Source organism: Danio aesculapii, chromosome 2 (genome assembly GCF_903798145.1).
Source record: "Danio aesculapii chromosome 2, fDanAes4.1, whole genome shotgun sequence".
Lineage (NCBI taxonomy): Eukaryota > Metazoa > Chordata > Actinopteri > Cypriniformes > Danionidae > Danio > Danio aesculapii.
The window spans coordinates 22,244,076-22,256,977 of record NC_079436.1 but is presented as its reverse complement, the minus strand read 5'-3'; the positions used below and the strand labels follow the sequence as shown (position 1 = coordinate 22,256,977).

General features: G+C 38.3%; 1 protein-coding gene across 1 annotated transcript; it reads left to right on the top strand.

The window, feature by feature from the left end:
- The first annotated feature begins 297 nt into the window (after positions 1-297).
- Positions 298-2,940, top strand: LOC130235892 (serine/threonine-protein kinase pim-2-like). The gene is made up of 6 exons (XM_056466419.1): positions 298-776; positions 990-1,205; positions 1,581-1,726; positions 1,891-2,269; positions 2,409-2,585; positions 2,756-2,940. The coding sequence occupies exons 1-6, from the start codon at positions 404-406 to the stop codon at positions 2,863-2,865; spliced, it is 1,401 nt and encodes a 466-aa protein (XP_056322394.1). The 5' UTR covers positions 298-403; the 3' UTR covers positions 2,866-2,940.
- Positions 2,941-12,902: the final 9,962 nt, after the last annotated feature.

Genomic DNA, 12,902 nt, shown 5'->3' with positions numbered 1-12,902 from the left:
AATTATAAATATAGTGACACGACTCTAAAACTATAATAAAGTAGCTTGATAGAAAACATATTTAAAAACGTGTATGAAATCTACATAAGGAGAGAGGGGACTTCTGTACAAATGTAATTGTATTTAGAGTTATTGTGTTAAACGCTTTCTGTAAATTATCTTACTATTATAATAGTGACACACTGAGGTTAATAAAAGAAGGTCAAATGTATCAAACTGTTTTCAAATATACTGAAATGTATTTATTTTATTACATTTCGACACCGTTTAATACATTTCTTTGTTTCTGTGTTTGAGAATCTTCAGCACTCATGTCATAATTGGAATGCGAATTCTAAGAACGCTTTACGATATTAGAAGCAGCGAAATTCGAATTGTGTCTTTGTAGCGAGTTAGGAGTTGAATGTTTCAGCAGTGTTTACAGTGTGTGCAGCGACTTTTTGCGTTTATTATGGGACAGCGACAATCTAGTAGAGAGAAAGTGGAGGGAGGAGTTGAGTGCGGGGACGGAGCCCATCGCCGACCAGCACTGACTCCAACCGACCACACGGCGGAGCTCCATCCTCGTTTTGACGAGACGCCTGTGGTGGTTGTAGAGGGAGGTAGAGAGGAGAAAGGAGGGAAGAAAACAAAAAAGAAGAGGCCAAAGAGGAGGGGTTTCAAGAGTTTGGCCTCTTTTTTCTCTTGTTTATCCCCTCCCAAATCCACCAGAGCTCAGGTGGAGCAGGGTGAGGTGGACCAGGACACTAAGACCCCATACAAGAGGAGCACTGAGGGTAAATGACTTTGCTCTGGACATCAAGTCCATTAATTATAATTTAAACACAATATAAAATTACACATCACCATCACATATTATACAAATACAGATAAATGCCTTGATAAAATGATGTGATAAGTGTTTTCTTCTAGATCTACAGAAGTTACAAATTTCAGAACAAATAAACAAAAACTGACAGTGAATTGATGTGGTTGATGTTCCTCTCTAGATCAGACTTCTCTGCAGGACATTGTCTTTTCTGTGGAGGACAGTGTTCACCAGGAGCCTCCTATCAGTGATCCTGATGTCCTTCCCGCTGCCGTGGAGGTAGTAGTGGATGAAGTCCAACATGAAGATCAAGACAGTCCAGTCAGTTCGTTGGCAGATGTGAGTGAATCACAACTGCTGAAACAGCTGGACTGTACTGAGCTCATAAAGACCAAGGGTGAGTTTACTGTCATAACCCAAATTATGACGCACACACACTTTTTATAAGATATATTTTATGCTGGAACATTTGAGTTCTGTTATAATTTTAGGTATGTTTAAAATGTTTTGCAGTTCACGTAATATTGTGTGATCTTAGAGAAGAGTAAAACTGCTCTGATTTTGATGCAAGCAAAATAATTCTGAGAATTCTGGGAAACAGTATTAAGATGTAAATAAAGAAGGTTGCTGCTGTATATGATTATATTAATTATAATTAGAAAAAAGCACAATATTTTATTATCATGTTGCCAAAACTTTACGTTTCTCAGTTGGTTTATGTTAATTACATTGTTAATGTCACAAAAAAATTGTTACTCTTATATTTTGTTAGATGACATTCGAAACAAGTACTCCATCGGCAAAAAGATGGGTGAAGGAGGATGCGGCTCTGTTTATGAAGGGACCCGCTGTGAAGACGGCCTTCAGGTGGCTGTGAAATTCACAGCGAAGATTGAAAACGAGCCGTACATTAACCTTGTAAGTAGACCACTCTCTCTGTGTTGTTTCTGTTCTGCTTGCAATTGATAATATTGTAATGTAGTGATGGACTACAAATATTTCAGTAGACAAACAGACTGGACTAAATACTAACTTGAGCAATTGCACCCATTTAACTATGATAAAAATATTCTGTCTTCTAGCCTGACCTTGCCAATCCAGTTCCCCTTGAGGTGGCCCTTACATTGCTGGCCAATCAAGGGCCCAGCTGTAACAACATAATACAGCTGCTAGATTGGGAAGACCATCCTGACCGATATATAATGGTCTTAGAGCTGCCCTCACCCTGCATAGACATGCACCTGTTTTGGCTGCGTCATGACAGAGTCTTCTCTGAGCTGGTGGCCCGTTATTTTATGCGCCAAGTGGTTGACGCTGCTGCTGTTTGCTGTTCTCGGGGAGTCTTTCATCGGGACATTAAAATGCCAAACCTCTTGGTTAACACAGAGACCCTGGAGGTTAAACTAATTGATTTCGGCTGTGGAGACCTCCTGAGATCAACATCCTACAAAACCTACAGTGGTATGTATTTTCAACATGTCGTTTGGGACTTGAATTCTAGACATTAACTGCATTTACAGATTGAGAGTAAATTGAGAACAGCAAAAGTAACATGCAGTGCTAAAGCAAACATTGACATGTGACAAACCTTTTCTGCCAGGAACAGCAAGGTACTGCCCTCCGGAGTTTATTGACATAGGAGAGTACCATGGGAAAGAGGCGACAGTGTGGTCATTGGGGGTCCTACTATTCAGAATGATCACCAGCCTTTACCCAGACAGCAGTGACATCTGTTACATGGACATTGAGCTCTGGTCCCAGTCGGGCTACTCAGATGGTAAGAGTATTATTACACTATAGAAGTTTAATTGCAGTTCCTAATCATGCAGAATAGAGAAAACAGTAAATTAACTAACATACTCGTCTTGATAAAATTACAGTTATAGATTAGAGAGCAAGTGCAAAGTTGAAAGTAATAATCAGACTTTTCTCTGTCTTTCTGCACAGAATGCTGCCGTTTTATTCGGGGTTGCCTCAAGAGCAATCCTGAGCAGAGGCTGCACCTGGATGAGCTGCTCTCTCATGACTGGTTCAAGATACCACATCTATCTAGATGAGCAGTTCCACAGCTCTGTGTTAAGGCTCTTTCAACCTCCCTGGTCCCAGAGGTTTCTGCTAAAGCTGCTGTTGTTCAAGAGGAGTCCTCAGTGTTTCCTGTCACTGGTGATTTCTCAAGAAATGTATCACAGCTTTCAGCCACATTAAAATTATTTTGAAAATACTCAAACATGTGTTGTTTTTTCAGAGATATGGAAATATGTACTATTCCTTTTGTATACTCAGCTGTAGTCTTACAAAGTTTTTTCATCAATTTGACTATTAATTTTACTATAAACTAATCAGGTAAGTAACACTTCAAAGAGATGCTCAGTTTATTATTATTTAAAGCCCACAAAGCTATGGCAAGATGTTTTTAAGGTTTAGTACTGTTAGAAATTAGGAAGGTAATGCTGACTTGCAGGGGGAGTATCACAATGGAGTGTCAGTCAAAACACTTGAAACAAGATCCATATCATTGGGTTTTATTCACCAATGCCAGTACATAACTCTCCACATGGTATCAGACTGGTTTCTGATCATAAATGCATAAAGACAGATCAAACAAATAAATTAATAAACTGCATAAACAATTCTCCATAAATAAACAGTACAAGAAAAACAGCATAACTGAGCAATACTCCATAAACACAAGAAAAACTGCACATACAAACAATACTTTATAAATAAACACTACAAGAAAACATAACTCACATTTGCATGCAGCCACAACACCATCTGAGAAGTCCAGAGCTGTAAAAGAGAAGAGCATACTGCTACGCTGAAGCCACATTACTGAAAGGGGCTGATGATTAGGATGATACGGTGAACCATGTGATAGGCCATCATCAATAAGGGTACCAGAGAGGTCTAACAAACAGTGGGCAGGGCTTCAGTGAGTTTGTCACAGTGATTTTCAACAAATATTGTGGATTCTACAAGCTGTAATTCAGTGTTATTGGGATTGATATATTTCTTTAGACCCTTACTGAAAAATTTGAGTTATAGAAAAGGTATAGAAATTATCAATAAATATACCAATAACTGATTTTGCATTGGCATGATTGTAAAAACACTTCATTTGAAATATTAATTCACAAGTGTTAATTAATTCAAAGATCTGTTACTGAGTTAACAGTAGTCAAATGATAATTTGAGAATTAATGCACCTTTACAAAGCCCAACATAAACATTTTATTAACCAATTTATTAGATTTATTGTACATATAGATTTTATATATGTCTATTATGTGAGATGAATGTAAAGTAAAGTGAGATGAATGTACATGTATTGAAGGAGGGCATAACAGACAGTCAAGTTGGTTATGTAATGATCATGAGAAAAGAAAAAAGGATAACACTGACCCTCCAGAGCTAAACAGTGCCCCACATCTATATATATATATATATATATATATATATATATATATATATATATATATATATATATATATATATATATATATATATATATTTAACATTTACATTTAGCATTACATTTAACATTATCATTTAGCAGCTGCTTTTATCCAAAGCGACTTACAAATAAGGAAAAGGAAGCAATTTACACAACTATAAGAGCAACAGTGAATAAGTGCTGTAGGCAAGTTTCAGGTGTGTAATGTCTAAGAAGCAAAGCATTAGTAATGGTTTTTTTTTTTTGAGAGAGTACAGTTAGTGGTATAGCCAGAGAGGCAGTTACAGATTAGGAGGGAAAGTGGAGACTAAATAGTTGAGTTTTTAGTCGTTTCTTGAAGACAGCAAGTGACTGCCGTTCTGATGTAGTTAGGGAGTTCATTCCACCACCTGTGCAGATTGAATGAGAGAGTTCGGGAAAGTGATTTCTTTCCTCTTAGGGATGGAACCACGAGGCGATGTTCATTCACAGAACGCAAGTTTCTGGAGGGCACATAAATCTTCAGAAGTGAGAGCAGATAAGATGGAGCAAAGCCAGAGGTCGCTTTGTAAGCAAACATCAGAGCTTTGAATTTTATGCGAGCAGCAACTGGCAGCCAGTGCAAACGGGTGAGTAGCGGAGTGACATGTGCTCTTTTGGGTTCATTAAAGACCACTCGTGCTGCTGCGTTCTGTAGCAGCTGAAGAGGATTGATAGAGTTAGCTGGAAGCCCGGCTAGTAGAGAGTTGCAGTAATCCAGTTTGCAGAGAACAAGAGCTTGAACAATGAGTTGAGCTGCATGTTCAGATAGGAAGGGTTGGACCTTTCTGATGTTATAGAATGCGAATCAGTAAAAATCCAGCAGTTCTAGAAATGTGGTCAGAGAAGTTTAGTTGGTCATCAATCGTTACTCCAAGGCTTTTTACCATTTTGGATGCAGTAATGGTTGCCCCATCCATCTGGATTGAAAAGTTATGGTGTAGAGTCGGGTTGGCAGAAACTTTAAGCATTTCCGTTTTCGTGAGGTTGAGCTGAAGATGATGATCTTTCATCCAGTGTGAAATGTCTGACAGGCAGGCTGAAATGCGAGCTGGAACCGAGGGATCATCAGGGTGAAAAGAGAGGTATAGCTGGGTGTCATCAGCATAGCAGTGGTAGGAAAATCCATGTTTCTGGATGACTGGTATTAAAGATGTCATGTAGATGGAGAAGAGAAGTGGCCCAAGAACAGAGCCCTGAGGTACCCCAGTGTTTAGATGCTGTAGGTTGGACACCTCTCCCCTCCAAGACACCCTGAATGACCTGTCAAAGAGGTAAGATATGAACCATTGAAAAACAGTGCCTGCAACGCCCAGTGACTCAAGCGTAGATAGCAGGATCTGGTGGTTTACAGTGTCAAAAGCAGCTGATAAATCCAGCAAGATGAGGACAGATGATTTAGAGTCTGCTTTAGCCAGTCTGAGATCCTCCACGACCGAGAGCAGGGCAGTCTCAGTTGAGTGGCCTTTCTTAAAGCCAGATTGCGTGTTGTCCATGAGGTTGTTTTGAGTAAGAAAGTCCAGGACTTGACTGAACACTACTTTCTCCAGAATCTTGGCCATGAATGTAAGCAGGGATACCGGTCTGTAGTTTTCAAGTAGCGTTTAATCCAGGTTGGGTTTCTTTAGCAGTAGGGTTACCCTAGCCTGCTTAAATGAAGTAGGGAATAAACCAGAGTCAAGAGATGTGTTAATTATGTGAGTCAGTGTTGGTATGACTGCAGGAAAAATGGCTTGCAAGAGATGAGAGGGAATGGGATCAAGCGTACAGGTGGTTGCATGGCTAGATAGCACGAGTTTGGACACCTCAGACTCAGAGAGCTGAGAAAAAGAGGTGAGTGTGTGTGATGTTGGTGGTATATCTTGCGTGTTTGTTGTAGGTGCAGCAAATTGAGCACTGATTTTTGCAGTTTTGGTCATCAGTAGTGAGTGTGTAGGATGCGGGTGGAGGAGGAGGATAGAGGAGGGAGGAAAATGTTTTAAAAAGTAAGCGAGGATTGGTGGCACTGTTGATTTTCTGATGGAAGTATGTCTGCTTTGCAGAAGTAACCTGAGCTGAGAAAGAGGACAGAAGAGTTTGGTATGTTATGAGCTGTTCAGGATTTTTAGTTTTTCGCCAAATTCTCTTTGCAGCCCGAAGTTTTGAGCGATGCTTACGGAGAACATCAGAGAGCCAGGGTGCTGGAGGACTGGCACGGGCTGCCCTGGATGTAAGAGGACATAGTCTGTCTAGACATGATGTAGTGTGGAGCAGAGTGTATCAGTGGCACTGTTCGTATCAAGTGCAGAGAGTTTGCAAGATGGCAAAAGAGAGTCTGAAACAATGGTGAATAGTCTATTGGGTGAGAGAGAGCATAGGTTTCTGCAAAAGGAAACTAGAGTTGGAGTGTGTGGCGGCTCAGGAGTAATGTGGATATTGAGAGACAGAAGGAAATGATCCGATGTTTGTAGTGGAGTTACTAGTGTTTGATCAGCGAGGCAATGTCGAGTGTAAATAAGGTCTAGTTGATTACCTGATTTGTGAGTAGCAGAAGTAGGTGCTCTTTTGAGGTCGAAAGATGCAAGCAGAGTCTGGAAGTCAGCAGCTTGAGGTCTTTCAATGTGAATGTTGAAGTCACCTAGCACCAACAAGGGAGTGTCATAATCAGAAAACGATGAGAGAAGAACATCCAGTTCATCTAAGAAGTGACCTAATGTACCCGGTGGGCGGTAGATGACAACCACATTTATGTAGAAGGGGTGGATAATGGTGACTGCATGGAATTCAAAGGAGCTGATTTTTGGCAGGGACGGTCTCTGAGTGAATTTCCATTCTTTGAAAATCAGTAGTCCAGTCCCACCCCCTCTCCCTGTCTGACGAGGAGTGTGGGAAAGAGAGAAATTAGTAGAAATAGCTGCATGTGTAGCAGTGTCCTCCGGTCTCAACCAGGTCTCAGTTAGAGCCATGAGATTATAGTCAGAATGAGTGGCTATGGAGGTAATAAAATCTGCCTTGTTAACAGCAGATTGACAATTCCAGAGGCCCACGGAGAGAGAGAGTTGTGAAATAGCAGATACATGTATTGAACGAAGGTTGTGAGGTTTACGCCTGCAGCGTACCTCCCGTGCTTTGCGAGTGTTAGTAACAACAGGAATTAGTAAACACATAATAAAAGTGCAATGAAAACAATAATGAGTGCAGAGATAAAGTAAAATAAAAAAAGTAAAGTACTCAAGTGCTTTGTCGGTGTCTTTGCTCGGTGGAGTCGCACAGGTAGAGTTGATGGTCTTTACACTCGTCGGTCTTAACACGAGGCTGCCGGGACCGCTGCCGCAGTGAGACTAGCTGCTTAAATACACCCCTGAACGCTTTGCTGATTGAACTCAGCTGGACACGCCTCGAGAGTAAAAACACCGGAAATTGCGGCAGGGGGCGCGAAACCGTCCGCGCTCGACACACAAGCTCTTACAGTAACCAAGGAAACAGTGGGTAAACTTTTCTAGTACCATACACAGACAGCTGAAAACAAGTTTATATGTCCTACAACCATACACAACCAGCTAAAATCAAGTCTAAGTGTCCTCTAACCATACACAGCAACTACTTAAAACAAGACTAAATGTACTTACATGCTGTTGGTCTCATTGCTAAAGTGCTTCTAAAGTGCTGAACTAATATATATATATATAAGTTCAGCAAATTCATTAAATTGTCCAGTTGATCTAATTCTGAACATGTCTTTACATGAAATGAGTGAGAGTATGAATCATTTAGATTTATGGTCTGTAAATTTCCTGTAAATAAATTGGAATGTACAATATATCTGCATTTCAGAAAGGTAAACGATTGCGAAAGAACCACCAATTAAAGACATCTAAAATAATGGTAATAAAAAAGGGAGAAATAAAAATGAAACTGAAGTGCTTTGATTGCATAATTGTTTATTCTTTTGCTTTATTTTTGGCAAATACTTATATGACAAAAAATACTTTGATAAAGAGGAAGCATTAGTGTTCATGTCAGTTCTGATGAGTTGAATGCATCCTTGAGCACTACAGGAATGTAAATTGAAAAGGATCCCAGACTTTTGAACAGTCGTATAGGTTCTTGTAAATATTTGAAGTAAACACCAGCACAACACCAGCTCTGTCATGGCTACAAATTCTCCAATAGTTCCTGGATGCAGCCTTGATGATGCAAGTCGAGACTGCATATCTCAGTGATGCAATGTCAGACACAATTAATGCACTCAGTGGAGCTAGTGACATCAGTGTGAGGGGTAGGGTGAGGGGTAGGATTAGGGGTGAGGTTAGGTGAGTGCATTAAAAAGCATTGGATGTAGCTCAGACTGCACTGCACCAGGTCTGCATCCAGACCCCTCTCCAAATTCTTGCATAAAGACGCTCTTTTTTTGTTGGCTGCCTAACTGTTAACCACTGCTGTGTGTGTATCCTGCTGCAAAATTCAGTAAATGGGTTCTACACAATGGTAAAAGTGTGTAAGCATCTATACACTGTAATTTTTTGCTTGCCTTAAAATTTTAAGCTCAATCAAATTAACCTTATGAGTCCATTGAACCTATATTATGTTAAACTGACTTAAAACAGCTTGCGTAACTTATAAATTTAAGTTAGAACATGTTTAACTTGGTTTCATAAGCTAAAAACATGCTGTCAGGACTAACTGATCATATAACTTTAACAGTGTACTTTTGTAATACAAAAAAACAAACATTTTTACTTGATTTGTGTTTACTTCAGGTATGACCCTAACCCTAATTAATCTGTTTACGTGGTAATTTTTAATGAGAGTATTACTTGCTGAAAAACAATAGAAAACACCAGAGAGTTTGTAATGGTTATAATGGAAGTTTCATTTGAAACAATAATGATCCTTTGGCGCTTTACTCAGGGGGGCTGCTAGGGATTTAGGTCCGCCTGTCTAATTTGTACTACAGGCCCCAAGGTGCCTTACCTCAATTATCTTTTATTTTTGCCACATGCAGCAACAATCAATATCAATAAGCATTGAAATCATTGCTAAATCAGTGAGAAAGAACAAAACTATTGATTAACTTCGATTGTGCATTTATAACTCAATTCAATTCACCTTTATTTGTATAGCACTTTTACAATGTAGATTATGTCAAAGCAGCTTTACATAAAAGGTCATAGTAAATTGGAACAGTGTAGTTCAGTTTTTAGCGTTTAAGTTCAGTTCAGTTTAGCTCAGTTCAGTGTGGTTTAAAAATCACTACTGAGAGTCCAAACACTGAAGCAAATCCAACAATGGGCAGCTCTACAGATCCCGAACCATGCAAGCCAGTGGCGACAGCGGAGAGGGAAAAAAAACTTCACTAATTGGCAAAAGTGAACATCTTGTGCAGAGCTGCAGTCCCAGCGGCGGAGGCTGGAAGCTGACCTCAACGAAGACTCGTCTGTCCCTGGAGCGTCACAGCAATCAGTCTCATGTTCTCCACTCCTCCATGACCACCACAGTAGCTGCTCAGGATACGGCCTGGTCCAGGATATGGAAACCTTGGGATTATCTCGTCGTTGGTCTTGGATCGAATCAGTGACTCTGCATAGTTTGAGGGCCTCAGGAAGAGTATCCCCAGGTGGAAATGGAGAATAAAGAAAATAATTAGCGTAGCTGCTGTTCATAGTGTGTATAAACAAGATGCAGAACCTGTGTGGAAACACGCTAAGTGGTGCACTGAGTGTATGCTTTACTAAACAGATAGGTCTTTAATCTAGTTTTGAATTGGGAGAGTGTGTCTGAGCCTCGGACATTATCATGAAGGCTATTCCAGAGTTTAGGAGCTATAAATGAGAAGGCTTGACCTCCTTTACTCGACTAACTCATTCATTTATTCATTGTGTTTTTCCGCTTAGTGGTGCAATGAACCGCCAACTTATCCAGCACATGTTTTACGCAGCGGATGCCCTTCCAGCCGCAACCCAACAAATGCAAATACAAATGATTATTGATGAAATGCTGGGTTGTTGTTTCCTAACGTTGAGTCAAATATGGACAAACTGTTAAAAAGTGTTTATTTAACTGAATTGAAAAACAAAATCACCTAATGTTTGGTTGGTACAAATTTGACCTAATGTTGGGTTTTTAGAGTGTAAACAGCACAAGTTAATGAAAACATATTTGAGCCAACCAACATTTAAAGTTATTACCCCCCCACCCCCAACTCAAAAAATATATTTTTTTGGCTTGTTCAAACTACTTATTTAAAATAAGCTGAATCAACACAATTCTGGAGATTTCATTGGGACGATTGAATTTTTTATGTTCAATCCACATAATATTATTAAAAGTGTTAAGTTAACTTAATCAATTTGTGTTGGGACAACATGAATGAATTGTGTGGAATCCTGCATTTTTACAGTGTAGATGTTTTTTATTGAATTTTATTGTAGGAGAGTTATGCAGCATGTGACCATATTTTAAAGTTGCACTGTAAAAAATTCCTGTATATTTTACAGTAAAGATATACAAGACTGTAAATGCATAAAGAGTGAGATAGTTTTATAAATGTAAATACAGTATTTTTGCTGTAATTGGTTTAAAGTAAGTTACTGTAGATTCTACAGGACATTGTTAACAATGCACTTTTATCGATTTTTGTAAATGACACTGTATTTAACTGTAATGTGAACTGTAGTTTACTGTAGGAGAGTTATGCAGTATGTTATCGTATTTTAAAATTGAAAACGGGTAAAATAGGTGCCCTTTAATATTAGCCCCCCCCCCCCCCTATATTATATATCCTATTAAAACTATTAATGGTTTTCAGCTTTCTTCAAAATATCTTTTGTGTTTAACGGAAGAAAGAAACTCAAGTTTTGGAACCACCTGAGGTTGGGTAAGTTTTTCTTTTCGAGTGAACTGTCCCTTTAATAATCCAAGTTTAGTTGCAGGGTGTTCGTAGTGTATTAAAAGTTGATAAATCAATTTAGAGAAATTTAAGGCCCTTAATATCTTAAATGCTGCTACAAGGTATTAAATTTTGCATCATTTTTTATTATACAGTTGTGTAATTATAGTTGTACGTAAAGTTTTAAATTTTGGGATGCTGTGTAGTTTATAAAATCGATAAAATCCTGCTGTATTTGATGTCACACTGCTTTGTTTACTGCAACAACCAAGACAGCACCATTATTTCTGCTGTTCTATAGGCGAAACCTTCTGGATTAACATTTTTATAAAGTATAATGAGAAATATTTTAGTTTGGGATTAGTTTCTTTACAATCAGTATTTAGTGAATATATTTAAAATGTCGCCAGTCTTACCTGTTAAGAAGTGCCGATGAGGTCTTAAAGTATGGAAAGAATCTTTAAAAGATTTAGAAAGTTATCGATTTTTACTGATTCCTGTATATACCCCAAGTGAAATGCTTCAAAGGTGCTTTTCTTGAAGCAGCTGTAACAGCATCTCATCTGTTGTGCGAGACAGACTGTCAGTGTGTTGACTTTTGCACTTTTGTTACAAAACATTATTTGTTTTTGTGTGACTATTCCTTCAGCTTTTGTCAGGAGTGACAAGCCAAAGATGTTCAGAGGGCTTCAAATCAAGGTAAAATATTTATTTAGAAATTTGGGTAATAAAGAAACACAAACATTATTCACGTGGACAATGACAAAACCACTCAAATGTTTTTATTTATTTTTTTATTACTTCTAATCAACGTAGAACCATGAAGTCGATCAAAACTGACATTAAAGATAATGAAATATGTTGCAAATAAACTGTTCTTCTGAATTTTCTACTTTATCAAATCCTGAATAAAGATTCAGCAGTTTTACAGGTTTCAAACAGGTCCAGGGGGCCATTAGGCCAGTGCTAGTTTTTCATGGAAATGAATGTAGACAAAAAAATTTTAAATTATTTATTCAATAAAACTAGAATTAATAAAATCAAATATTTAGTCAAGATAAGCGTTACATTTTAACCAATATATTTATCAAAAATAATTAATAATATAACTAATTCTAAAATATGCTTAAAATTAATACACAGATTTCAAGTTTCCACAAATGTATTTTTATATGCAATATTTGGTCCCACTTTATACTAGGTGGTCTTAACTGTACTTGCATCAAGAAATAAATACAGTGTACATACTGTGTTCATAATGTATTGCAGAACACTCATGGGTTAGGGACAGGCTTGATGCTATGGGTAGGTTTAAGTGTGCGTTAAGGTGTAAGGGATGGTCAGCAGTGTAATTGCAAATGTCTTACCGAGGTATTTGAATGCAGGTATTTAATCAATCATCGGTACAATCTAAAAACATGTATTTACACAATAGTTACATTATAACAAATGATCAATTTCAGTGTACGTACATATTGGTTAAAGCCACTTAATATAAAGTGGGACCTAATATTATTTCACAGTCTCACTGTTTTTCAACCAATAACTGCAACTGTGGTGAGCACGAGAGGCTTTTTTTCCCCCATTTCTTTTGTTCTTCAAAAACATTTTACGTTCAAAAAAGTTTTTGCTGGTTGTGAACGTATATAATGTGGTACAAAACATTTGTGAGAAGTATATTGTGTTAAACTCTGGTTAATTGTGTGTGTTTTTTCAGTGTGTGAGAGGCTCGGACCCTGTAGAAGAGCTCAGCA

What these genes read in the sequence shown, in the direction of transcription:
- LOC130235892 (XM_056466419.1), top strand. Translation starts at nt 404, where the DNA reads ATGTTTCAGCAGTGTTTACAGTGTGTGCAGCGACTTTTTGCGTTTATT. An exon ending in TGAGCTCATAAAGACCAAGG is followed by an intron (nt 1,206 to 1,580) that starts GTGAGTTTACTG and finishes ATATTTTGTTAG; the next exon opens with ATGACATTCGAAACAAGTAC. An exon ending in ATCCTACAAAACCTACAGTG is followed by an intron (nt 2,270 to 2,408) that starts GTATGTATTTTC and finishes CTTTTCTGCCAG; the next exon opens with GAACAGCAAGGTACTGCCCT.